The sequence below is a fragment of the Phascolarctos cinereus genome, unplaced genomic scaffold (assembly GCF_003287225.1).
Source record: "Phascolarctos cinereus isolate Bilbo 61053 unplaced genomic scaffold, phaCin_HiC Scaffold_4;HRSCAF=312, whole genome shotgun sequence".
Lineage (NCBI taxonomy): Eukaryota > Metazoa > Chordata > Mammalia > Diprotodontia > Phascolarctidae > Phascolarctos > Phascolarctos cinereus.
In genome coordinates, this window is record NW_027555847.1 from 680,719,877 (window position 1) to 680,747,460 (window position 27,584).

General features: G+C 46.0%; 1 protein-coding gene across 1 annotated transcript; it reads right to left on the minus strand.

Annotated features, from left to right (window-relative positions):
- Nucleotides 1–947: 947 nt before the first annotated feature.
- Nucleotides 948–26,737, minus strand: RNF126 (ring finger protein 126). Its single transcript, XM_021008917.2, has 9 exons — nucleotides 26,643–26,737; nucleotides 9,473–9,531; nucleotides 7,132–7,195; nucleotides 4,939–5,183; nucleotides 4,441–4,509; nucleotides 4,269–4,338; nucleotides 3,390–3,483; nucleotides 2,378–2,493; nucleotides 948–2,267 (listed from the first exon to the last, which is right to left on the minus strand). The coding sequence occupies exons 1-9, from the start codon at nucleotides 26,715–26,717 to the stop codon at nucleotides 2,118–2,120; spliced, it is 942 nt and encodes a 313-aa protein (XP_020864576.1). The 5' UTR covers nucleotides 26,718–26,737; the 3' UTR covers nucleotides 948–2,117.
- Nucleotides 26,738–27,584: the final 847 nt, after the last annotated feature.

Genomic DNA, 27,584 nt, shown 5'->3' on the forward strand with positions numbered 1-27,584 from the left:
TCTTGCTGTTCTGTGAAAGATTGTAAAATTTATCTGGCTGTTCCTGAAGAAAGAAGGCATGGAACTTAAGTGGACTGACTACTCCCTGAAAAGTTAGGGGAAAGGAAAGTATGGTCAAACACTGAACAGGTTAGAATCTAAGAAGGTCAGTGCTGGAAGGGTCCTCAGGGATTTATCTAAGTTCAACTTCCTTATTTTACAAAGGAGGAAACTGAGGCAGAGAGAATTGACTTGCCTAAAACTATGCAGAGATTCAGTGCTCTGGAGAGATGAGATTAGAACCCCAAGTCTCCCCATTTTCAGTCCAGGACACCTTCCACTACATTATAATACCTCCCTGAATATGAGCTGACACTCCTTCCTCAGTTTCCACAACTGCTGAAAAGAGAAAAGGATGTGTGAGCCAGTCAGTCTTTAGAAGCTCAGCGATGGTCGCCTGGCTCAGCTTCATCAATTTCACCCACCAGCTGTCTTATCAATGATAACTCTCACTCAGGTCTTCTCAGCCGTAAAGACCTGGGAAAAACCCCAACCCACAACTTCTCTTCTGTCTTCTCAACGGACTGTGGCTCTCAACCCTCCATCAAGCAGGGGGCTTTTGGTGGTAACTTTGCTCCCAGGGTTTCTGCCATCCAAGCACTTGACTAGACATATTTTGGTGTAGGACAGGCAGGTCTGTGGTGTAGTTTGGAGACAGGGAAATGTTAGTCTACTAAGTCCACTCTGTTCAGCTTAAGCAGAACTGGATGACTGGGGAGAGACTGCCTGCATGCAGACCGGCTCCTTAGGCTCCTTGACCTCCTGGTGAGAAGTCAGGGTGGAGATGCCCAGGGAAGGCAGAGGGGCCCCATCAGAACAGATGGGCCTGGTGGGCCCGAGACAAACACACACAACACGACCAGGCTTGACAAGGAGTTGGCGTCTAAGGAAAACTCCAAAGCATCTGCTTCTCGTTTTGAAGTAGCTGTATTTTTAAATAGCTTTCAAGATACACATTTCTTTCTTTCTTTAAAAAAACAAAACAAAACAAAATCTTAAGAGCAACTGACCACTAGGGCAGTTTCTTTTTGCTGGTCCTTGTTGTGGTCCCAGTCCCAGTGCTCGACGTAATTCTGACCTCATCCGAGCAGTGAGGCAGGAGAGTAGGGGCAAAGGGGAAGGGATGACTGGGGAATGGGAAACATGTCAGGAGAAGAGGTTGCGAGGAGGTTAAATGCCAGACCCAAATGGGTTCTTGGCTTTGTTCCTGTGAGCCAGGCATGGTGGAGGCTGGGGAGTGACAGCCTCTTGGGCTAGCAGCCGACAACTGGGCTTCCACTTACCCTAGGAGAGTCTTACCCTGTTTTCCACAAATCATGCATCACCTCTTGTTGAGCTAAAACGTCCATTTATTTAATAGCAGTAATAATTTAAAATTATAAAAACCCTTTCCGTTGTTGAGCATTAGAGGGCGAGGTTATAAAGACAGACAGGATGATGGGGGAGAGGACAGCTGATGGGGAGTGGACAGTTCGCACGCTGGATGGCAATGAAACAGCCACACTCCACCGGCCTTCCCACCTGGGAGCATTGTCTATGTTCCCTCTGAGGGGTTACAAAGGTTAGGGGGGCTGTTGGGGAAAAGGGGAAAATGAAAAGTATCTCAAATCCACAACCACAGAGATGGCCTAGCCACATCCATCCTTCATTTCAAACAACCTGGTACCTGCTAGGATCCAGACTGATGAAACACAATGTGACCGGGGGGCTTTGCAAGCCAGCGCAATGGGAGCCATCAATTGGCAGGAGAGACAGAGCTTCCAGGGAACTGGCAGATGAGTTGGGGAATGGCGGGTAGAGAGGGGGGAAAGGTCTAAAGGCCTTTGGTGCTTCCAAAGCTTGTTTAAAAAAAAAGAAAAGAAAAGAAAAAGGAAAGAAAAAAAGGAGGTCTTGGGGTCTCTCCCGCCCCCTCCCCCTCCCTCCCACTCTGTCTCCTGGGTTCAGTGGAGGGGTGGGGGAAGATTAGCTGCTCCCTCTGACCAGGAAGCAGTAGGGCAATAGACAAGGCAGGGTTGGGGGCAAAGGGGAAAGAGGGAAGAAGGTCGGGGGTGGTTGACTGGACTGGCTGGTGGTGAGATTCATGAGTTGTTTGTTGAGTTTTCGTTACTTGGCGAACTGGAGGAGGAGGAGGAAGAGGAGGAAGAAAAATTCATTCCTGTCAGTCCCGGGGGATTTGTGGCAGTGTTCTGTCCACTTAAGCTTTTCCGACACACTGGGCAGGTATCATGCTTTGAGAAGTGGAGAGTGGGAAAGAGAAAAAAGAATTAGAGCTCATATCCGAATGTGAGTGAGGCTTTAGGATGCTGAAGGTGCTTCATGCAGAGGGTTACCAACTTACCTGTTCCAGCCAGGGAACTATGCAGCCGTCATGGAATAAGTGATTGCAAGGTAACTGCCGGACATTCTCACCCAGCGTATAGTCATCTTTGCATACAGGACATTCTAACCCTGAACCTGAAAGCACCAAGGAGGAGACACAGCATGGAGACCTCAGACTCCCAGGGTTAAAAACAAAACACTCCCCCCAAATTCCTCACTGGCTTCCCAGTTTTATTCTGTCCTACAGGGTGGTTCAATACCACCATTTGAAACTCCCAGAGAACCAGCAGAGGTACTGATTTTGAAACAAAAGCTCCCTCAATCTGTCTCCAAAATCACCACCACTGACTTCCTCCATGTAAGCTAAGTTAAGCCAACGAAGACTTTTGAGGAGCCCCAGGAAGCTGCCAATGACAGAATGTAAGGGCTAGAAGGAACCTTAAAGATCCAACCCTCTTGTAAAGGGTCCAACCCTTGTAGGAGAAGTAGGCTCAGAAGGAGAAATGCAGTTGAGGACTAAGACAAGTTTCCCAACTCCTAGCCCCATGCTCTTCCAATCCAGTAGGCTGACTCTCCCACAGACATCTGTCCTGATCTACCTCAGAAAATCTTGGGAGCAAATAAAAGGGATGTTACAGGAATGTCTTAGTAGGAAGGGTCTATTATATTTGGGTATCTCAAAATACAACCGGGTATTACATCTCAGTCAGTGAGGTGTTAACCTTGCTTTACCAGAGAACAGAGGGAAAAGGGCAACATACTGCAGGTCAAGGGAGACAGAAGAACCCACAAACTGACTAAGAATGGCCTCCTCCCATTTCTGGCCCCACTGAACTGCCCCTGACGCTGTCACGGCTGAAAACTGAGCTCCAGACCAAAGGATCACACACCACAGCATGTGAGACTCCAGACTCTATCCAGATGAATTTTACAGGTGAGAAAACACGAGTGCAAAAAGGGGAGTGGACCTTGCCCAAGGCCACACAGAGTCAAGTGTAAGCCTGAGCCAGGTCTGAGGCTGGGGTACCTACCTACGTGTTCCTCTGTGACTTGTATGGTGGGAAGGGCTTGTATTTTCTCTTTGTCTGCTGGTGGGGGACCGGTGTTTTCAAACTGATTAAGGAGCTGAAAGACAAGAGGCGAGAGTGCCGAGATCCCTGGTCTGGGGCATAGCTTCTTTTGCCAGAAGAAATCAGTTCACTGAGCTCAATGTGTCTGGGGTCTTGCTTTTGGCCATGGATAGTAACTGAGGCAATCCTGCCACCTGAATCCCAGGGAAGGCCTCTTCCTGGGCCCTTCTGGAGTCAGTTTAGGCTCTGAAAAGCAAGGACAGATTGCCTGCCAAAGCCCTACAATCTGCTATGTATCCTTTGCCCAAGTCTTTGGGAAAGCCTGCCTAGCAAAACAAAACACTATTCTGTTCATGCTCAGGGGAGTGAGCTTCCGGGATCAGCTGGATTGGGCTGAGCTGACTTTTCCAATTTAGTTTGGGATGCATCTGCTGTTCATCTCACCCACTGAAATTGGCCCCTGCTCAGCCTCTAGTTACCCAGGGTGTCATAAAGAAGAGGAGGGCCACCATCTGCCTTTCCAAATGAAATAAAGTCGTGAGAGACCCTGGGGCTATTTCTCAGGAGCCAGGGTAGTTTTGCAAGGAGAATTCCAAAGGGTTCAGGCCATTTGTTTTCAAACAACAGTACTTTTCCTAAAGAACAGGAAAGGATTTCAGTTTGGGGGATGGGGAAGGAAGTTCAATGTGGGGATCTCTGCCTGCTCCTGGGTATTCAGCCTCCACGCCCCAAAGAAAGTCCAGAGCCACCCCCAGTAAGAAGCTTGGCCAATTCAGTGTGCCTCCCATTGCCTCCTATGGTGGGCAGACAAGCCACAGGGTTTGAGACTCTGCCTTTTACCTGTGTAATGATCGCATCCAGGCCATTAGCACCCCACGCATAGTCCATTGGATTTGAATGCAAAACACCCCTTGAGAACAGAGAGAAAAGACCGAAGGTTAAAATGGATTTGAGGGAGAGAAGAAAAGAGGCGCAGCCACCAACAGCTCACTTTTGACGCTTCTTGACTCACCAAGGGCCCAATCCCAAGTTTGGTATTGTTGCAGGTGCGATAATTCCATTGACCAATTGCTGAATAATCCTAAAAGGAAAAAAAAACAGCAAAGGAGAAATCAGATTAAAAAGAGAAGGCAGCCAAAAGAGCCTTTCTGAAAGGCTGAACATTTGAAACCAAGAGGAAGGCAATGTGGTACAGTGGAAAGAACACTGGTTTGGGAATCACGGCCTGGACTCAATTCCTAGGTCTGAGATTCACCAGCCAGGTGATCCTGGCCAGGTCACTTCCTCTCTCTGGGCCTCAGTTTCTTCAATGGCAAAACAGGAAAACTAGCACTCGCCCTGACTACCTCTGAGGGCTGTAGGCTCAAATGTGATCACAAACGTAGAGTGTTTTTGAAAACCGGAAAGTGCTATAGAAGTACAAACTGTTATTACTGTGCACCCCAGAGGTGGGACACTATACCGACGGCTGGGAATCACTGCAGATTTTTGCCTGAGCCCCGATTCTCACCCTTCTAACGTTGGGACGCCTTCATGCCTGCCTGCAGCACGCCGTGCAGTGAGGCGGGCCCGTGGCTGCCGTGCGCCATAGCGATGGCGAGACTGGTGTTCTCTCTCCCGCCTGTTCTCCGAGTCTCTGGCGTCCTCAGACTGCACCCCAGAGCCGAATGTGGGAAATTCAAAGCTGTCATCAAAAATCCCAAAGGCAAACTGGCCATAGCCCTGTGGCAAGGTGAATAAATGCTGATCCACATTCTACAGAGGGGGAGAGAAGGTTAGGTGAGAGGAGCCTGGTGGGGGTAGTGATCATTTTAACAATAAATTAAACCCAACAAACATGTTTTAAGTGCCTGTAATATGTAAAGCACTGTGTTTTGACAAGGGAAGATGACTGAATCTTGAGATTTGTACAAGGATCTGGAAGCTCCCCTAATCCAATCCCTGAAAGGGCATGATCCTCCATCTTCTGGATAGGTGATCATCACTGGTTTCTAATCAACCGTTTCCAGGCACAGGGCACACGCTCCTTCCAGAAGGCAGGGCCCCCACATCACTGATAGATAGCGCTCATCTTTGGAAATCTGCCTCTTGGTGGTTTTGCATGTTCTACTTCTGGGACTCACCTGAGACCACACAGAACAAGCCTAATTCCTCTTCCTCATGAGGGTCCTGCCTTCAGATATTTGAAGACAGTCATCATGTCCTCCTAAACCTTCAATTAAGCCTAACCTAGGTCAGTCCATGGAGCTCTAAATGCCTGTGGCTCCCCTGTATGCATGGCTCTCCCTTCAGGGCTCACACCTGACAGAGAGGATGACTCCTAAGTAGTCTGGAGGGTAAGAACAGACCACTGGACTACCCTAAGGCAATTCGGTGGGTAGGAACACAAAGACACAATCTAAGAAGGCCTGCTTGTCCAATTGCTAAGGTACAGCAAGGAGCTTGGAAACTGTGCCAGATTAAACCTGTGAGGTCTATGCTCCATTTCCAATTCTGCATTTCATCTTCCACCTGGCTGCTACTTGACTCTCTGACCTTACTCCAACTGCACTCATGCTGACCCCTTCACTCTAGGCAAACAGGGCAAACGCACTGATGCCTAACACATTTCTACCTCCAGCTCTGCTCCCATGTATCCCTGCTTGACCCAGCTCTCTCTGCACCCCCATCTCCTCCTCTACCTCTCCTGCAAAGTCTTCTCTACCCCACTCTAAGCCCATCTCACTCTTCAGGGCCCAGTTCAACCATGATCTCCTCTTTGGAGCTCTTCCAGAGCCCTTCATCTGGGTGACTCACTGGGCATCACACCTATTACATACAGTATTTGCCTTTGTGTCTATGTTCTATCTCCATGAGTAAATTATGAGTCCCTTGAGAATAGGGACTATGAATTATCCTTTTGTGTTTTCCCCAGCACCTACACACAGCAAGTGTCCAACTGATATCTGTTGACAGTGGTGACATGGAGGTGGCCATACTTAAAAAGGGTCCTATGGCCTTGATTCATTGCATCAATGAGATAACAATAACAGCTCACATTTCTATAGCACTTTATGGTTATAAAGCACTTTATAATCCACTGATGCTCAGAGAAAGGAAGTGACTTGCTCAAGGTCTCACACTTAGGAAAGCAGCAGAGCTGGGACTAAAATCCAGGTCTCTCCTGACTCCAAATCCAAGGTTCTTTCCACTATACTGAGCTGTCTCTCCCTGAGACAGAGAGGAGTAGATAAATCAGGGCTGAGGTTTGAATGCCAAGTCATTAAAACCACTAAACATCAAGCATTGCCCAAGGTACCATACATTGGCCTGAAACGTTCTGATAATGGCCTAAAAGGTTAAATATGGCAAGAGATTCTTCTTGTGGAAGACTCTTGGTCCTTCCCACCTGACAGATATATTTTCAAAGATGCATGGATTTAGATGTCACTTAGCCAAACTCTGATATAAGACACAAAGATCCATTCTCGGAGGATGACACCTAGGTCAAATACAGGTGCTGGCTCTGAGTGGGTGACTCTGGATGAACGGACACCTCTCTCCCCTCAGAGGAGGAAGCGTTGTGTGTGTATACGCACACGTGCGTGTCTGTGTACGTGCATACGTCTGTGTGTGTGCACGCATGTGCTGGTCGACTTGCCAGAAGGAAGCTGGGAGGAGTGGGGAGGGAGGGGAGAAGAGGCACTGTCAGTTTCCTACTTACCTCAAATGGTTGTCTGTTCTGATCCGTGGGAGCTGTAGCAGAGCTGGAACTATTTTCAGTATTTCTGAGGAGAATGATATCACATGTTAGAAAGGATTATGAAAATATCAAGTCAGGGCAAGTTGAAACTCTCCTTCTTCTTCCCCTCCCCTCCCTGCATCTGCAGCAGGAGCTGTGGGATGATGGGAATCGTACCCAGTACTAGCCCCACGCAAACATCTACCACTGTGAACACTACAGCTGTTTTCTTCTTTGGCCTGGACACAATTATTCTGGCCTTTTTAGCATGCTTTCTTATTTTTGTTCAATTCTTTGTTGGCTGTGTATTTACTTAACTACATTTTATAGAATCAGAATTGAGACGGACCCAAGGGCATCTAGTCCGCCTCACCCATCAATACAAGTTTCTCTATAATGCCCCTGACGAGGTCATCCAGACTCTGCCTGAACATCAACAGTGATAGAGAAATCACTCCCTCACAAAAGAGTCTATTTAGTTGAAAAGGCAGCTCTGAATGCTGGGAAGTTATTATATGGAGCTGAAAGTGCCTCCTAATTATTTTCCCAATGATGCCGGTTCTCCTCTTTCTTGCCTCCCCCCACCTCAGGCAGAAATCTGCTCTCTCTTTTATGACAGTCCTCTAGCTAAGTGAAGAGGCAATCGTGTTTTTCCACATCATAAACTTAAGGTAAGGTCATTTCAATAAAAAACTAATGGTCACTCTCATGAGCAATACTATTTCTAACTATTTAACTATGTCAAGTGTTCAGGTCCACTTAAAAGAATAGTGCCTTGCTCCCAATTAAGTCAGCCCTGGGAAAAGGCTGAAAAACATTTAGTGCTTAATCCGCCCGCCCGCCCCCCCCCCCACACACAGAGAAGGCCAAGTAAAGCCTGCTCCATTGTTGGCAGGCATCCATTTTTAATCTAAGATGACTAACAGTTATATCATCTACCAGCTATACCCAGACAACCAATTTTACCTACATTAGCCCTTTTTACATCTCCACTCTTCTTGAACAAGACCAAAAAGAAAGCAAGGCCACGTTCAGAGAGATGTGTGTGCCTATCTCACTTCTGTCTGCTAACTCCCCCTGACTTATTTCTGAAGGGTAGAGTGTTACTTTTAACTATTTAGTCCAATCTACTCACGGTCAAATGAGGAAATTCAGGCCAAGAAAGTGAAAGCGATTTGCACAAGGTCATACAACAATGTAATGGCAGAGTTGAGCCTCGGGCCCTGGACCTGATTCCCAGGCTAATGCTGTCTCCACTACCAAGGTCACTATGGTGTGCTAAGGAAAGGTCAGGCTCTGCCTGGCTGCAGGGCCCTGCTGCCCCATCAGCACCACTTCCCTGGACTCCTAACAGGTGCAGAAGGTCCTAATGTCAGGCCACAGTTCTGGTGGAGTGGTGCAGCATTGGCAAAAAGCCTCTTCTAAGGGGGAAGGGAGCTCAAACTTGAGGTGAGCTTCTTATATACTTCTCTATACAGAACACAAAGTGCACCCGTTTCTCTTGATGACAGCTACACCTAGACTTAAATGCACTTTAGGGATAACTTATGTTACTTTTTGGTGTACCGGCTGAAGCTGCTTCATTAAGAAAGAAACCCAAAAGGGAAATCTGACCAAGTCTATCTTGAAGAACAAGATCTTCCAGCGGTGGGGTAGGGAAGGGAAGCAATAAGTTTTATACTATTGCACTCTTACTGTTTCTAATGTGGATACCAACGGGATTGCCCTTATCATCCTCAGGTCAAACATATCACACAGCCTCAAAGCCCAAAGGGACCTGAGGAGTCGTCTGATCCAACTCCATCTCCAAGGCAGAATTCCCTTTAGAGCACACCTAGGAAGGAGCCATTTAGTCTCGGTCTGAATACAGCCAGGCCCACCCTGGGGGCTGGGGAGATCTGGTTCCTCCTTCCCGAGAGGATCCTTTTCCTTGTCAGATAGCTCTGTTTATTTGAAAAATCTGACCTTCACCTACTTCTTTCCTCTGGAACCAGTCAAGGGGAAGGAATTCTACTCCTTCTACCCCCATGAATCTTAATGTTTTACAGACTGATTCCTCACACGAAAAAAAGGTCCTCTGGAATTTATAGGCATATACAAAATTCTGGAATTAAAGAAGGTATTGGTTTTGTGAACCCAGAGCTTTCTGGGCCCTCTTCAGAACTTGATGAGAGACTAATTGGTCAGCTTTGGCTTCTAGGGATAGAGGAAAGAGTCTCTTAGGCATCCTTAGCCTGAAACAGGGATACTTTCTCTTCCCTGGGAAAGGCCACGAAAGAGAAACCACAAAACTGGGAACTTAAACAGAGGGGAGGAAAATGACCTGGTCTCTTCCGGAAGCTCTTCAATAAAACCAGACTCACACCTTGGGCAGATATAATCCTGGAGAAGAAGAGAGACACAGAAAGGTGAATGGCAAAGATAATTAGTGGAGTTTCAATGGAATCAACTGCTTCAGTCAATCTGAGCTGATGGTTTTTTCCCCTCCTCAGTGCTGATGGAGGACATGGCAATCAGTTATGACAGGCAGGTGGGAATGCCCAGCGTGAGTGGCATTCAGCAAAGTCAAAGGGCCCGCCCCACTTGTCTGAAGAGGTCAACGTCACTGCACCTGAGCACCCAGTTAGTTCAACCCATACATGAAAGGAATTCCCACAGAATGTACCCAGCAAATGATCACTCAGTCTTTGCCTGAAGATCTCCAAGGAGGGGGATACCACAGCAGCCCATTTCCTCACATCAGTCCCGGTTCTTCCTCAGGGGCCAAACAGAACAAGTCTAATTCTTCCTCCACATAATAGTCCCTCAAATACTCTCAGAGAGCATTTTGTCCAGGCTAATGTGCCCAGCTTCTTCACCCGATCCTCATGTGACCTAGACAGAAGGCTGACATTCTGGCCGGCCTCCTCTGGACATTCTCTCTGCAGCTTTTCAAGGTCCTTTTGGAGCCTTGGCTGACAGTTTACTGGAGTGACTTCTTCCAGGAAGGCAGGTGAAGTTACTATACCTTTCCGGGCTGTGAGTCAGAATATCTGGGTTCAAGTTCTGGTCACTGTGTGACCTTGGGCAAGTAATTTAAACCCCTCTGTGCCTCAGTTTCCTTATCCATAAAATAGTGAAAATAAGATGCTGTCCTGCTGTCTTCATGGTGTGTTGTAGGGATTAAATAAGATGATGGTTGTAAAAGCATTATGTTAAGTATGAGTGCTACAGAAATAGAGCCTGTAAGATCTACTCAGTTCAAACCCTAATGAGTTCAATAAGTAAGAGGCAGGGTTTTTTCATGTTTTGCTGATTTCCCCCGCCTTTGTTTATTTAAAAAAAAATCTTTGTTTTATGGGATGGCCCTCTGGGAGGGGGAAAGATACAGTAGGAAAGGTGATATAGAAACAACCACAATAAATATTTTAAAAAATAAGTGAGAGGCACATGGCATAGTACTTAAAGAGCCAGCCCTGAAATCAAGAAGAATGAGGTTTCACAGGAGAAGCTGAATAAATGCCAGATTAATAGAAGGAAAACAACACCGACCTACTCAGGGGGTCCAAGGATCTCGCCTGACAGAGAGGCAAACTCAGGCTTAGGGACATTACAAGAGCCTCTTAAAGTTCTATGAGCTAAGGAAGATGCAGAAGCCCAAGCAGTGCTCCTGATTCTCAAATAATGTGAAGTGTGTTGTAAACTCTAAAGGCACATAAGGGTCACTCACTAACTGTTTACTGAATAAAATACCAGGTACATACTGTTAAAGACAATTTCTAAAAATCACCATTAAGAACCTCATCAAATCCACCCACTTGGACATTCACACAAGCCCCAGGTGTAGGGCATATATATCTGAGAGACAGTGGGACCTTAAAGCGACTTAGCGGCACAGTGTCCCCAAGAAGACTACAAACTACAGATAAAATGCCAGGTGTCAGCAGCGGGAGGGATTTTCCACGCCACTGAAATCAGAAGTCTTGACAGTTTCACCAGCTGCCATTCCCCCAAGGGAGCTCAGTCTTCTTTTGTTGCTGTTGTTATTGTTGTTTTCTTTTACTTTTTGGTGAGGCAATCAGGGATAAGTGACTTGCCCAAGGTCACACAACTAGTAAGTGTCAAGTGTCTGAGGCTGGGTTTGAACGCAGGTCCTCTTGACTCTAAGGCTGGACATCTATCCACGATGCCACCTACCTGCCCCATGGGAGCTCAGTTTTTGATCCAAGAAAACCAGGCAAAACAAAAAAGCTAGACATAGAACCCTGTCTATAACTAGTTTATAAACCCAGGGACCAAGGGTAGCCCAGGAAAAGTGCTGCTAAGGCTTCTTCTTCCTTCCAATGCAGCAAGCACCAAGGGGAGCTTCTCAAAGGAGAGAACGATGGACCTGAAATCAAAAGAACAAGCTCCCATGTTTACTAGCTGTGTGACCTTGGGTAAATCATTTACTTTCCTCAACTGTATAAATGGGGCCTACGCTAGCTTCTTTTATAAGACTTGTCCAAGGACCAAATGAAAAAATGGATGTAAAGCATTTTATGACCACAAAGAACTCTATTAACATAAGCTATTATTTATTTTTAGGAGCCTGAGAAAAAACAAACACAAAGAATCATACAATTTCCTCTCGCCAAGTTTTAAGCTTGGAGCGTTTTCCATGAGCTCAAGCACTCTATGTCACTTGTTGGGACTCCCATGCAGTGGCCCTTCTAGTCCACACACTTTCCTGTGGCAAAGGAAATGTTAGCAGAAGTCCTGGTCCTTCAAATTTAGACTGGATATAGACCTGTCCATTGCATTAAAGGATCAAAATACTTTCAAAATATACATGCACAATTTTGGCAGTTCTAATGCTCAGTCTCCAAAGTCAAAGGGTTTGTACAACAGGACTCTGATGGTAGCCAGACCAGATGAGGTTTTCAAACAATTTAGAGTAAGTCTTTTTGCCATATATATACACCTTCCTTGGAATTACTCTAAGACATACATATCTCAGCAAAAACCTGAAATGTGCGTCAGATTGAATTCTGATCGAGAAAGCCAATAAGAAACTACAAGAAATGTATTCTTGCACTCCAGAAATGCACAAAAAGTCAATTAGAACCAATAGGAAAGGAGGTCATCAGCAAAGCCAGCTCACCAGCACAAGCAAAACAAATCCAGACTCCCAATAAGGTCAAAGGGCCTACAGGACTCCTGAATGTAGGTAGCAAAAGTAGAAAGCTCCCCCAAAAAGACCCAGAGAGGTCAAAGAGACCCAGGGGGAATCCCTGGAAGCCCTAGGAACAGCAGAGATCAGAGAAACACTTCAGTGCTCAGATTGGGACGGCTCCAACTCAGGGGCTCTGAGGTCTCTAACACTCAGTCCTAAAAGAGTCTTGAAGAGCCAACACGGAATCGGAAGAGATCTAGGAGCCCGGAACCCTGGGAGGTTGAGGTCAGTACAAGAACTCAGGGCAAAACCAAGCACGGTCGTACCAAAAGTACAATAGAGGGTGGGGCCTAGTCCTAGCACAAAGCCTCAATTCTAGAACTAAAGCTACAAAGACAGTAAATCAAAGAAGCATAAACCCTTATTGTTGATTTAGACATCCTCCCAAAAAGAGGAAGTTAACTATAAAAACTACAAGCAGTGACTCAAAGGAAAAAAAATGGATGTTCTACAAGGACTACATGAAAACCTAGAAGAAATGCAGCAAGCAATAACAAAATGAAATAAAAGCTCTGGGGAAAAGATGAGGAAGGAGAATAAAGAGCTTGGAACAGAAAATTTTTTTTTTTATGTGAGGCAATTGTGGTTAAGTGACTTGCCTAGGGTCACACAGCTAATGAGTGTTATGTGTCTGAGGCTGGATTGGAACTCAGGTTCTCCTGACTCCCGGGCCGGTACTCTAGCCACTGTGCCACCTAGCTGCCCCCAGAACAGAAAATTCTTACACAAGTTATATAAGCCCTAAAACCCAAACAGACTAAGTATAAGTCGTTGATTCTATGAGAAAGTAAAAAATATTGCAAGAAAATATAAGATATTTGATAGAAAATAAATTACAAGGGAAAACAGGTAAGGAGCGATAATTTAAAAATTGTTGTATTCCCTGAAAAATCATGATTAAAAAAATCCTGGAGATCATATTTTAAGAAATTATAAATTTTAAAAATGCCTAGAATTATGAGACTAGAGGGCAAAGTGGAGATCGAGTCCAAAATCCAGAGTTCCCACATAAAAAACAAAACAAAAAAAAAACTGCAAACACCCAGAAAGAAGGCAGTTCAAGAACCAAAGGAACCAGTCAAGATCATATAAGACCTGGCAGCTTCTACTTGAAAGAAGAGATCTTGGAATATAATATTCCAAAAGGCAAAAGAGATAGGCTTACAATCAAGAATAACTTAACCTGTAAAGCTGAGTAGTCCTAAGGCCCTCTAATGGAAGAGAGAACTTTCAAGCATTTCTGATGAAAAGAGCAGAGCTGTGTCTGGAATATAAAACACAAGTCAAGAAAAACCCAGAAAAGTAAATTTATTTGAGAAACTGGAAAAGGCTAGATGACACAAACTACAGGATACAATGTTAACATCCTAACAAGAGGAGAATAAATAAGAGTACCTTTTGAACCTTAATGTCTTTCAGAGGAATTGAGGGAGTTAAATAAGAAAAACAGAGGGTGGATTGGTTCTGTTCTGACCACTTTAAAAGGCAAAAGAGAAGGGAAGGAATATATGACACACATGTGACCACTCCCTGGAATTCATTATTCACACTAATGAGGAGCTTTCTGCTGTGAAAAGGAGGAAGCTGGTGGGACTTTCGCAAGTCCCAAGAACAGGAGACAAACATGAAGGAAGAGGTGGGAGGAGTACGCATCAGAGGAATATCATTTTTAGCTGAAACAGAACATACAGGGTTAAATACGCATGGGGGGCTGAATTCTGTATGGAAATGCATCAAACTCAACGGAGTGCGGTGAGATGAACCAAAAGAACAATTTATACAAGGCTAAAAATATTGTGAAGAAAAACTGTGACAGACTGAAGAACTCTGATCAGTGCAACCAGCCAATGTTTCCAAAGACACAGGATGAGGCATGTTATCCACCTCCTGACAAAGCCACAGACACATACATTTCTGGACTAGGCTACTGTCTCTATTTATTTTGTTGTTGGAGCATGCTTTTCCATTACAAGGATTTTTTCTTCTTTCTCTCAATTTTTAATTGGGAGTGGGGTGGGATTCGATAGAGAAGGGGAAGAAGTCGTGATGCAAAAAAAAAGGGCCATTAAAAGAAAGAAGCTGAGAAGAAAAGCCCACAGTTCCCATAACTGCAAATGAGTTCCTCTTTAGAGATAAAAATGCCTAGCTGAACCTCTGGAAGAGTGGACAACAATGGGCGGCTAAGTGGTGCAGTGGATAGAGCACCAGCCCTGGATTCAGGAGGACCCGAGTTCAAATCTGGCCTCAGACACATAACACTTTACTAGCTGTATGACCCTGGGCAAGTCACTTAATCCCAATTGCCTCACCAAAAAAAAAAAAAAAGAGTGGACAACAAATACCATTTCCTTTTACCTTAGAGGATGAACCCCTAACATAGTCAAGATCAGAGAAAAGACTCTTTCAGCCTAGTGAGGGGAAAAAAAGAAGCAGGCTGTGGTGTGGCCTGGTGGAAAGACCCTCCCAGTCCCTGAGGCTATCCTTCACTCCTCACTCCCCCCATCTATCCCCACCCATATCCAACAAAGGTGCCAAATCCTGTGGATCAGACCTTTGGTAACATCTCTAGTATATGGTCCCTTCTCTCCGCTGACCCTGGTCTAGAGCCTCATCACCTCATGTCTGGATTATTCCTGTTTAGTCTCACTACCTCCCATCTCTCCTCACTACAGTCCAACCTCCACTCAACTATTAAAGTAACCTTCCTACAGTGTAGGTCTGACCATGGTAACCCTCTCCCCTACTTAATAAACTCCAGGGATATGCCACGGCCTCCAGGGTCAAATGTAAAATCCTGTGTTTGGCTTTCAGAGCTCTTCACAACCTGGTTTGGTCCCAGCTTTGCAATCTCCTATCACACTCTCACAATCGAGTGATACAGGCTTCCTTGCTATTCCTTGCACAAGAACCTCCATCTCCTGATTCTGGGCATTTGCACTAGCCGTCCGCCATGGTTGGAATTTTCTCCCTCCTCATCTCTTCCCCAGCTTGCTTCGAGTCCTAGCTAAAACCCTACATTCCACAAGAAGCCCTTCTGATCCCCCTTAATGCTAATGCTTTCTCTCTGTTGACTGTCTACAATTTATCTTGTATGTAGCTTGCTTATACATAGCTGTTTTTATGGTCTCACCCATGAGAGTGTGTGCTCCTTTGAGAGCAGAAACTGTTCTGTGCCTTTCTTTGTATCCCTAACACTTAATAGAGTGCCCGGAACAGGGCCAGCACTTAATGCTTGCTGACTTGACAGGTCTTGGTAAGAAGCTGGCATTCCTTCCTGAATGCCAAGAGTTCATTCAGCTCCAGAATGTTTCTTCAACATGGCTTCAAGTGCCGCCTCTGACATAAACTGTCTTTGGGACTCGGGACAAGTCACTTGATCCTCAGTATTCCAGGCAGCCCTCTAAGACTGTTGACTGGAGCCGTGGTGCTGGCCTGTGCTGGCAGCAGGAGTTGCCTCATCCAGAAGTTCCCTGTATCAATGAACTCCTGGGTCTAAGTAGTGTCTATCCAACCTGTATCATAATGAAATGAGCAGAAGACTTGGTGTCACATGACCTGGGTTTGGATCCAGCATCTAAATTTTCTGTCTGTACGCAAGACATTGGGCAAATCAACCCCTTTCTCTGAGTGTTTCCTCTTCCGTGAAATGAAGAGGCTGGGCTAAATGAGCTCTAAATCCCTGTTCAGTTCTTATGAATTTAGAATCCTAGTATTCCCTAAAAGTAAAAATCCTGTCATTCTATGGAAGTACTTTCCTTTGGCTTCAGGCAAGATCCTTTCTAGAAAGTCGGGGAGAACAAGATTTGCCAGTCTGTGACAGGTGCCATGTCTCCACCGGGAAACACTCCAGGGCCTGTGCCAATGACAAGGTGGCACAGCATGCAAGGCAGCCTAATTTTCACCAGAGTTCTTAAAAGGTGCTGGTCCCTGCCAGCTGCCTAACTCGGAGAGCTGGATGATCTTGGAAGGCTTCAGTTAGAGACAAGCTGAGCAGAGTCTGGGCAGAGACCCTGACTTGCTGAAAACACACTTCTTCAGCTTTACCAAAAGCGCCCCCGTCAAACACTGCGAGCAGAGCCTGGCACCGAGGGACCAATACTACCCTGTGGCCGGGCTCCAGGCCTTCTCTGAACTCCCACTGCCATCGACCTAGCCTGGCTGTGGCCCACTGGGACTCAGCTGGAATCTCCACCTCAGGCGTCTCCTTCCTCCGCCCATTCTTCACAAAGCTGTACACATAATACTCCTACAGCACAGGTAGGAATGACCAGGTCACTCCCCTGCTCAATAAAATTTATTAAGCACCTACTGTGTGCCGGGCACAGTGATAAGTGCTAGGCATACAAGGAGGCAAAAGATAGTCCCTCAAGGAGTTTCTGCTTTAACCTTGCTGACTCCTTAATTCTTTCAGAATAAAATACAAACAGATGAGTCTGGCCTTAAGGTTCTTCACCATCTGGCTCTAATTCACCTTTTCAATCTTATTTTACATTACTCCATATTCCAGCCAAACTGAATTACTTACAGCTTCCCATACTTAATACTGCATTTCAGGATTCTGAGCACTAGCCATAAGCTGTTGCCCACACACAGAATTCACTCCCTTTATCAGCAGCTTTCCCTGACCCTCCTAGCTAAGCAGTTTCCTCTCTCCCTCAACAAATTCTCTCCTAAGGCTGATCTGGACCTCTCCTTTCCTACTGTCACTCCCATGCCTTTCTTTTGGGTTGCCATAAGGAGTCCACTCAACTTGCTGGAGGCCTTTATAATCTTTTGACAACGAGAGGATACCAATACTCAAGCAGTCCTCCAGCCATCCCTGGCCCTCCCTATGTGACCTGCCCACCTTCTTTTTCTTTTTTTTCCCTTTTTTATTTTTAGGCAATTGGGGTTAAGTGACTTGCCCAGGGTCACACAGCTAGTAAGTATCAAGTGTTTGCTCTGAGGCCAGATTTGAACTCAGGTCCTCCTGACTTCAAGGCCAGTGGTTTATCCACTGTGCCACCTAGCTGCCCCTCTCATTCAATATCTTACACAGCCTTATGTAGTGTAGGGAAAGAGCTACTGGAGCTGGAAGGAACCTGAGCCCACTTAAGCCAGCCTAAGCAGAAGACCTGGTTCGAATGCCAGTAACTTCCACTCATCAAATGTGAACTATTGTATCAGTATGACCTCGGACAAATCCCTTGCTCTGCTTTGAACCTTAGCTCTAAGGACTCTTCCTTCTTGAAAATCCATACACACATCTCTACAGCTGGGTTTTAGTCATGGTTCTGGCATTAGTTAACTAAGGAGGAATTACTTAAGTTTTTCTCCAAGGGAGGAGGAGGATTGGGTGGAAATTGCAAAGACATCATGGTACATGTGGTGGAAAAGACATTAATGTTAGAATCAGATCTGTGTTTAAACCCAATCCGGCTACTTGACCTGTGTGACTCCAGTCAAGTCACTTTACCTCTACACACCTGTTTCCTCATCTGTAAAAATGAGGGGGATGGGCTAGATTACCTCTAGATTCTTTCCAACTGTAAACAGATGATTTTATAATCTGTAAAGTGAGGCTACTACCAACTTCACAGGGATGATAAAAGAATCAAATGAGAAAAAGGAGGTAAAACACAATATAAATGAACTACTGTATCTGACTTTATCCTCAAAAGCATCCTGAGGTAGATCAGAGAGAGCTGTGTTACAGACAGGAAAGCGGAGGCCCACAGACAGAAAGTGGTTGTCAGACCCAAACTACACATGGTCCTTGGCTCTGACAGGTCATCTAATAGCTAGCGCTTTACTGTCTGTGATATATGCTGTCTCATTTGGTGCTCAGGTCAGCCCTGTGAGGGAGGTGCTATCATTGTTCCCATGTATTATCCAAACATACACCGCCTGAACTGGAAGAAACCTTGAGAAACCTTGTTTTACGAATGACGAATATGAGGTTCAGATAAGAGACTCCTGACTCCAATCTCCAACTGAACATCTTGACCTGGATGTCCTTATAGACAATCTTAAACTCAGCATGTTCAGAACTGAACTCATTATCTTTCCCCTCTGTAGAGGGCCCCACCATTCTCCCAGTCACCCAGGCTCACAACCTGGGTATTATCACCAACTCCTCACTTATCTCTCATCTTCCACAGCCAAACCGTTGCCAGGTCTTGTCAATAAACTCCAGTGGTTCTCTATCACCCATAGGATCAAATATAAAATACTCTGTTTAGCATTCAAAGCCCTTCATACCCTGGTCTGTTCCTACCTTTCCAGTTTTCTTACACCTTACTCACTCCCACATATTCTGTGATCCAGTGACATTGTCCTTCTCACTGGTCCTTGCACAAGACATTCCGTCTTCTGACTCTAGGCATTGCCAGCTGTCCCCCGTGCCCAGAATTGTCTCCCTTCTCATCTGTCTCCTGACTTCCCTGCCTTCCTTCAAGTCCCAGATAAAATTCCATCTTCTATAAGAAGCCTCCGCATTAACTTCTTAATACCGGTCCCCTCCCTTCGTTGACTGCATCCAATTTATCTTGTATAGATCTTGTTTGCACACAGTCATTTGCTTATTGTTTCCCCCATTAGACAGAGAGCTCCTTGAGAGCAGGGACTGATTTGCCTTTCTTTTTATTCCCAGTGCTTAGCTTAGTGCTCAGCACACAGTAGGTGCTTAATAAATCTTCACTGACTAACTTGCCTAAAGCCACAAAAGTAGGAAGAAGTAACAAATCCAGAGTTAGAACTGAGATCCGAACCCAAGGGCCAGGTTCAGGCTCATTTTTTTACATCACAGGGCCCAAACAGAGGAATGCATACCATCTTAAAAACTCTAGCTTTTGCAGCCTGCTCCCCCAAACCACATTCTCTATGGCCTCTTGAAAGGGTGGCCATTATACATGGCCAAACCCCATTCAAAATTCTACACACCTCTATCAGAAGCCTTTGGGGGGGGGGAATCACTTATTCTCTTTACAGAAGTTTGCCCGGAGTCTCACTACTAGATGACAAGCTTGGGGTCCAGCAGCCTTCCATTAAGTTCACCAGAAAGAACCACTGTGAGTGCCACACACACACCATCCACAAGGGAAGAGACTCCTGTGGATAACACTCAGAAATTTACAGCTGAAAGGGACCTTCAGGATCACCCAGTCCAAAGCTCATTTTGATGAGGACACTAAAACTCAAGAGAAAGAAGTGATTTGCCCCACTACAGCTAACAGTGATTAACAGAGCCATGACTGAAACCGAGGTGCTCTAATTACAAAGTCGGTACTCTTTGTGCAATACGCTGCCTCCTTTAGCAAGTGACATTACAGTCTCCATTTATAGGTCTCTGGTGATGGGGAACCCTTTCTCTGCTGAGGCAGTCCATCCAGCTTTTGGATGGTTCTCACTGTTATGAGTTTTTTCTTACACAGAATCAAAACTGGCCTCTCCAAAACATCCGCATACGGCTTCAACCTGCTCAAAGTACCTTCCAACATACTCTCTCATTTCAGTCTCATAAGCACCCTGAGTCCATCGAGGCAGTCACTATCATCCCTACTGGACAGAAGAGGAAATGGAGACTCAAAGAGTTTCAATAACTTGCCACAGGTCATATGCCTAATATTCATCCTAACTTCAGAGTTAGGAAGAATCCCACAGACTACACAGTCCACACGCCTCATTTTACAGAGGAAGAGCTAAGCCCCAACGAGGTTCAGAGACGTGCCCCAGGTCAGGGGGCAATAACAATTAGCAGCCCTGAGCGCTCAATCCCAGGCTCTCTAGTTCTAAGCTCTTTCTACTCCATGTCACCGTGCAGCCATGGCAATTTCCATCCATTTCTAGTACCCTGATGGAGAACTTCATTAACTCCTCTTCAGTTGACTCATGACAAACCCAGACTGCCTACAAAGGAGCAAAATGGCCCACACAGGAAATGGAGTCAATAAAAGCTCCCCTGCTCGGATGAGGAGTGGGATCTAGTCAGAGTAAAACCGAGGTACTCCCAGCTCCTTCTTCTCCCCAGAAAAGATAACGTCCAAGACTCTTTCTATAACACCAGGTTGAGTTTTTCTGACAATACAGGGAAATGATGAGGAAGAACATAGAAAAACTTAAAGTGCTATATACATACAAGGGATTATTTGTGCAGAGAACTGAAGGACAAGTAACATCTGATGGACAAGGGATCTCCAAATATATAAGCCATAAAAATGTCAGCTGAGCCAAAACCCTTTCTCTACTGACCATGATGGCCGAACTATTTAAGATTAAACACATATTCATGGTCAAAGGGGCTCTCTTTTGGGTATTCCTTAATTCATGGAATGAATATATTCTGCACCTTCCATCTGAGAAACTCAGTTCCTCACAGGACTTCCATTTAATGTACATCTTTCCTTTACAATTTTAACAGCTCCAGGTATGAGGAAAGACATTGAGGAAGAGAGTGAAAAAAGACTGCTGAGCCAAATTCTATGACAAAGAATTCTAAATTCCCCAGGTCGTGACATTTTTGGCATATTCATCAATCAGTCAGCTCACATGTATTTATTAAGTGCCTAACACATGCCAAGTGCTAGTCTAAGGTGGCAGACAACATGCAAAAAACTCTGTACGTACAAACAAGATGCAGAGAGGATAAATTAGAGATAATCACAGAGGTATTAGCATTACAGAAATCAGGTGGGATTTTCACTTGGATTGAAGGATGCTAGGAGACAGATGAAGAGGGAGAGAATTCCAGGCCCAGGAGGGAGATGGGGATTTGTGTTGCAATGGGACTGTTTTGTCAGTTAAGCTTTTTTTCAGTTATGTCTGACTCTCCATGATGCCATCTGGGGTTGTCTTAGCAAAGATACTGGAGTGGTTTTCCATTTCCTTCTCCAGCTCATTTTACAGAGGAGGAAACTGAGGCAAACAAGGTGAAGTGACCTGCCCAGGGTCACACAGCTAGTAAGTATCTTGAGGCCATATCTGAACTCAGAAGGAGTCTTCCTGACTCCAGGAATGACAGACACTATCCACTTTGACACCTAGCTGCCCATGTAATGGGATTGGTATTTGCTTTATGGAAAGAATATCTTACTAACAGAATGATAACAGGCCAACCCAGTTTTGGAATTCAACTTGAAAATTTACATTAACCTTCCTCCCATTACTGTTGGTTTAGTGGACAGAGGACTAAGGTTGGAATCAGGAGACCTGATTCAAATCCTGCTACTTCCTACCTGCATGGCTTTGACTAAGCCTAAAGAATCCTGTCTTTTTCTCTCTTTCTTTTTTTTTTTTAAAGACAACTGGGGTTAAGTGACTTGCCCAGGGTCACAAGCTAGTAAGTGTCAAGTGTTTGGTCTGAGGCCAGATTTGAACTCAGGTCTTCTTGACTTCTGGGCTGGTGCTCTATCCACTGCACCACTGAGCTGCCCCAGAACCCTGTCTTAATACTGCATTCAGCTTCTAAATGGTCCCTTTAATAATAAAAGCTAATATTTCATACTGTGATTCAAGGTTTGCAAAGTGTTTTATATCTTACTTGGATCTTCATAATAATCCTGTGAGAGAGGTACTATTAGTCCCATTTTACAGATAGGACACTGAGGATCAGGAAGGTTAAATGATTTTCCCAGGATCATACAGGTAGTAAGTATCTGAGGGGGATTCAAACCTAGGTATTCCTGACTTCATGTCCAATCCCTCTATCTACTATAGCAAGCTGCCCTCCTTTCATGAAGCCTCTTTTCCAACCCATCCTCCAAATTAACAGTCCTAAAATAGCCCACAGGCCTATGCAGGTCCTTTGGCAGATCAAGAAAAGTCTCAGTGGCCCCCTACTGCCTCTGCACTGAAACATCAATTCATCCTGTCTGGCTTCCCCTTCACTTGGCAGGCTGATGCCTCCTCCAGACATCCTCAACATTCCAGCCAGACTGGCATCACCTGAAGGCTCTAGACCTCAGGACCTCTAGTTCCTTTCAAAGGTCAGCTCAGTTGCCTCTTTTGATGGGAGGCCTGACACCCCCCACCCCAGTGGTGAACACGCTGGTACCCACCAAGGCCTTGAAATGACTTTGTATTTAAGTGGTCCGTATTTTATCCCAAACCCTACCAAGAAAATTTCTCCTCCCATCTCTGCTCACTAGTTAATCCCCCTAAGGTTGAACCTTGATCACATTCCTCTTCAATGGCTCCTTGCTATACTACCCACGACCTTCCACAATCTGTTCTCAGTCTTCTACTTTTATCTTCTATTACTGCTTAACTTCATGATTCAAACCAATCAGTGCCCTCTAATTCTCCAAAAAATGCCCAGAACTTCTGATCTTCACTTATGTTGACATTTCCCTCTGCCTACCCTCTGTCCCATTTAAACCTGACCTTCAAGGCCTAGCTCCAATACCATCACCTCCATGAAAAGCCTTTCCAAAGTTTCCAAACTAGAAATGAATCCTATGTCAAAGTCCACTACTTGTCTAACATAGCAAGTACCCAATAAATATGTTAGTTCTACAAGACCTGCATGAATAACTCAAGGTAACCCATGCCCCGAAGGTCTTAGGCACATGTATATATGACATGTTGATGGGGATAATGGGTAGATATCAAAGTCTTTTTAAATCCAATTCCTTTCATTAGGATGTAAAACATCATCTATTTCAACTCTCATGGTTGCAACTTTGCAACCCATTCAACTATAAAAAACAGACACAGTTGGCATCAACACAAGAATCAGCTTGGCAAAAACAACAAACTGCAGACTAGCAGAATCAGAGATATTCCTAAGGATTTTAAGGATTTAAATTTTACACTGATCAACCTAATTTCTTAAGCTATAAACTTAAAAAAACCCAAAAAACCAGACTAAGTATCACACAGCCATCATGAAATCATTCCGCAGAATAATTATTCCTTTAACCACATTCCAAAAAGAAACATGGACTGAAATATCCCTATTTCAGAGGCGGGTTTTTTCCCTGGGTGATGTTGTTGGGATCTGGGCCATTCCTTGGAAGAGAGGTGACAAACAGCAGGCCAAGCATCCTCTGAACGAAACAGAAGTCACTATCACCCCCCTCCTTCCTGAGCCCCAATCCATCTCTCTTCCTAACTTCCCTATTTTTGTTAAGGTTATCGCTTTCCTTTCCATTTGTCTTCTCTTCATCCCTACCTCTCCACCTCACAAGACCACCACCACCTCTTCAGTGAACTACTTCAGTTGCTTCTGGTCTCTCCCTTATTCAATCCAGCCTTCACAGAACTGTCAACTTTATAGACCTAAAGTGCAGGTCTGATCACGTTGCTCCCTTGAAAAAGAAGCCTAAGTGCCGATCCCTCCCCACGATGCTTTAAGGGTAAAACACAAAACATTCTGCGTGCCACTTAAGTCCTTCAAAATCTGGCTCTCACCAATAATGAAACATGTTATCTATCCACCTTCCAAAGAGGTGAGGGACTCAAGATGCAGATCAGACATAATTTTTGGCCATGGCCAATTCAAGGATTTGTTTTGCTAGATGATGCATACTTGTTACAAAGGTTTTTGGGGTTTTTCCCCCTTTTTCAATTGAAGGGAGGTGATGGAGGGAGTCAATCAGTAAGTATTTTAAAGGCTTACTACGTGCCAAGCACTGTAATAAGTACTGGGGATACCAAGAAAAGCAAAACACAGTGTTCCCAAGGAGAAATATACTAAATAAAAAACAAAGCTTAGAATGGAGGCACAAGCCATGAGCATGTTTCTTCAAAGCACGATGGTTATAACCACTGAATGGTGTTTCAAGAACTATTAATTTCCCATTTCTGAGATGTTATTCCGCTTTTTTCTTTTTGATGCCTAGGAATTCTACTGGCATCTTTACAACAATTCTTCAGTCTACTGGGGAAAACAATATGCAAACAGCTATGAACAAAGAGAACATATAAAGAATTGGGAATAATCTCAGAGGGAAGAAAGGTAAGATAAGTAAGACTGGGAAGACTTTTTGCAGATGGGGAGACTTTAGAAAGGGAAGCCATGAGGCAGAAAAGAGGAAGGAGAGAGGGATGTTGTGTTTGAGGAATAAATAAGCAAGGCCAGGGTCACTGGATCACAGAGTACAGGCAGGGAAGTAAGGAACAGAAAGATGGGAAAGATAAGGAGCCAAAAGGTTTTCGTTCATTCACTGAAAAAAAAAAATTCAATGAAATTTTTAAAAATCTGGCTCCAATCTTATCTTTCTAGACTATTCTCACATTATTCCTCCTAACACACGAATTCTAGCCAGGCGGGCCTCATGGCTGTTCTCCCTGGAGGCCCTTCCATCTTCCCCCTCAGCACTTTTACACAAGTCTGCCTGGACTTCTCTCCTAGCCTCACCTCTGCCTCCTGGGCCTCCCTAGCTCCTCTTTAGGTGCCACCTTCTAGGCCTTCCCCAATCTCGTCTGCCTTCTTCCACCCCTAAAATGACTTTTTTATTTACTTTGCACGTAATTCACAGTCACTCGTTAATAATGGCTAACATTTGCACATGGCCTTTTCATTTGCAAAAGTATGTTATTTCATTTTCACAACAACCCTATGATACCTACTATTAATATCTCTATTTCACAAATGAGGAAAAATGAGTCAGAGAGAGGTCACAGAGATAGCAAACAGGATTTGAACTCAGGTCTTCCTGACTCCCAGGGGTCCAGGGCTCACAGAGTGCCTTTTACTGTAAATAGAACATAAGCTCCTTGAGGGCAGGGGCTGTTTCATGTTTTGGTCTTGGCATTCCCGAGTGCCCAGCCTTTCACGTAATGGAAAGGAAAGTGATGTCCTTGACAAAAACAGGAAGTTAGGAAGAGAGATGAATTGGGGCTCAGGGAGGAGAGGGTGATAAAAGATAAAAACACAGAAATAAGCAGATTTGCACTGTAACCTCAGACACTGTTGAAAGGAAAGAGTATAGGAAACGAAATACTCCCCTCCTTTTAGAGCTCAGGCATAAATAGGCAACACACTGGTGAATAACCCTACAATTCCGTTTTGTCTATCTTTCCAAGCCTTTCACTGGTCCTCTTCCCAAAGAAATCAGTCTTACGTGTATGGATCAGCGATGACACCAAAGCTGGTCCCCAAATACAGGGGCTTCTTTTCTACCCTTATGCCCCGATAAACACAACTATCCACTGTGAGGGAGTCCCCCAAGCCTAAAAAGGCTGCTCAGCCAAGCCTACAGCCAGTAATACGAATCCAGAGGGAGTTCTGATAGGTCTCTGCAGAAATACTAGAAAACTGTAATGCATTCGGTTCAAAGAAGTTAAGCAATTATTCACACCCTCAACTCTCCCCATTTCAAATTTTTAGAAGTCAGAGCACTCAGGAAGGGAAGCCCTGGCCTGAAAAAAAGGAATGGACTTTGAGGGAGCCCGGGGGGAAGTGATAAATCTGGAGGCCTGGAAGGTGAGGAGCCAAGTGTCTCGGGATGGGCAGGCCTCACACTTGCTTCCCTAAGCATTTCTGGGGGCTGATTCATCTCGTGTCTCTTGCCCCTCTGGAGATCAAAGAAGACCAACTTCCCTGGCCCGGAAAGGGGTAGGTCTTGAGACGAAGTGAGATGCCCCCTTAAGCGGCCCTCCCACCTCCTCAGCACTTGAGGCAGGGGTTTCCAGGCCAGACCAGAGGCAAGTACTGCCCAAGGTGCCCACACTGCTCAGTTCCTGGCCATCCCCACTCCTCTTCCACTCTTACTCTTTCCAGAGGACCTGAGGGAAGAATGGAGGAGGAGGAGGAGAAGGTCTAGGAGTGAGGGATGGCCAAAAGGGAGCAAAAGAGCAGGGTGGGGAGGGAAGCCCAGGAGAAAGAGAAAGGACGGGCCTCTGATGATGGAGCTAAAGAAGGGGATGGGCAGGCCCGGCGGGGGGGCAGGAGAGATGAGAGAGGGCAGGCCGGGGGGGGAGGGGAAAGAGGTGGGGGAGGGGAAGGCAGGCCCGGGAGCGTGGGAGGGCAGCCCTGGGCAGGAAGCCGGCAGGCCAAGGAGGGGGTAGGCCCGGGCAGGAAGGAGGGGGCACGTGGGCCGGAGCGGGGTTAGGAGGGGGCCAGGGGGAGGGAGGGGGGGAGACGTGGGAAGGGACGGGGCAGAAGGTGGCAGGCCTGGGGGGGACGGGGCAGACCTAAGGGTGGCGTGGGAAGGGGCAGGTCTGGTGGGGGGGGAAAGAGGGCAGGCCGGGAAGAGGAGTGAATGGGAAAGGCCTGCGGGAAAGCAGAGGACTCAGGCCTATTAGGCCCTGACCCGACGGATGAGGGGCGGTGGCCTGGTCCCCGGTGCTGGTCCTAGTCCCCGACCCCTGAGCTCACCGGCAGTCGCGGGGAGATCTCGGCGGAACAGCAGTGGCAGAAGTACCGTCCGGGTTGCGGCGAAGCCTCCGCCATTTCCCTTCCCCCCACCCTCCCCCCCGGAACCCCAGCGCGCACGCGCAGTGCCCTCGCGCCCGCCGGGCCTCACGTACGCACGCACGCACGCTCGCACTCACGCTGTACTCGAGATTTCTCGCACGCACGCACTCGCCTTACTTGCCCTCCCCTTACGCATGCACGCACGCGCATACACGCATAGAAGGAGCTCGAATAGGCGGTGCCGCCGAGGTTGAGCAAGTATCGAGGAACGAGGCTGCTGACTCGCTTATGGCAGCCGGAAAGGACCAAGAAACATGGAAGGGAGGTTCCACGCGCCTGCGCGCCTGAGTCCCTTACACGAGCCGGGAGACAAACGTGTGCGTCCCCTGGCGGAGGACCTTGGGAAAAGCTCAAAGGAAAGCACGTGGCTGGGGAAGGGAGAAGGTCTGGAGGCAAGGACCCAGGGAATCTTTCCTCTCCAACAGCCCCAGGGAAAATTGTAACTCCCGGGCGGTTATGGATGCGGAAGCTCTGAGGTTAAAATAATTAGAAAGATCTTGAGGTTCTAGCTCCCTCTCCCAGGGAGGGATCCCAAAGAGGGATCTGAACCCAGGCTCTTTGCCTCCCAGCATTGGACTATGTCAGTGACTCATAAGCTTGGGCTTTTCCTTTCGGCATCCCTTCCAGATGATGTCCATGGCGACTGACACTCATTCCTTCACACACAGCATAGGGCTGCAAGCAACCTACAAACCCACGGCACCCTAAAGCCCCCTCATTTTAAAGATGAGAAAGCTGAAACCCAGAGAAAGGAAAGGACTTGACCAAGGTTTTAGAAATCACCTTACCAGACCCTCTCATCATGCAGATGGGGAAACAAAGTCATGGAAATCTGCCCAGTAT

Excerpts from the sequence above, each read along its gene's own strand:
- RNF126 (XM_021008917.2), bottom strand. The coding sequence starts at position 26,717 with ATGGCGGAGGCTTCGCCGCAACCCGGACGGTACTTCTGCCACTGCTGT. Across the intron at positions 3,484-4,268 it reads TGGATGCGATCATTACACAG|CTCCTTAATCAGTTTGAAAA; the intron begins GTAAAAGGCAGA and ends CTTGTCTTTCAG. Across the intron at positions 2,494-3,389 it reads AGTCACAGAGGAACACGTAG|GTTCAGGGTTAGAATGTCCT; the intron begins GTAGGTACCCCA and ends TGGTGCTTTCAG.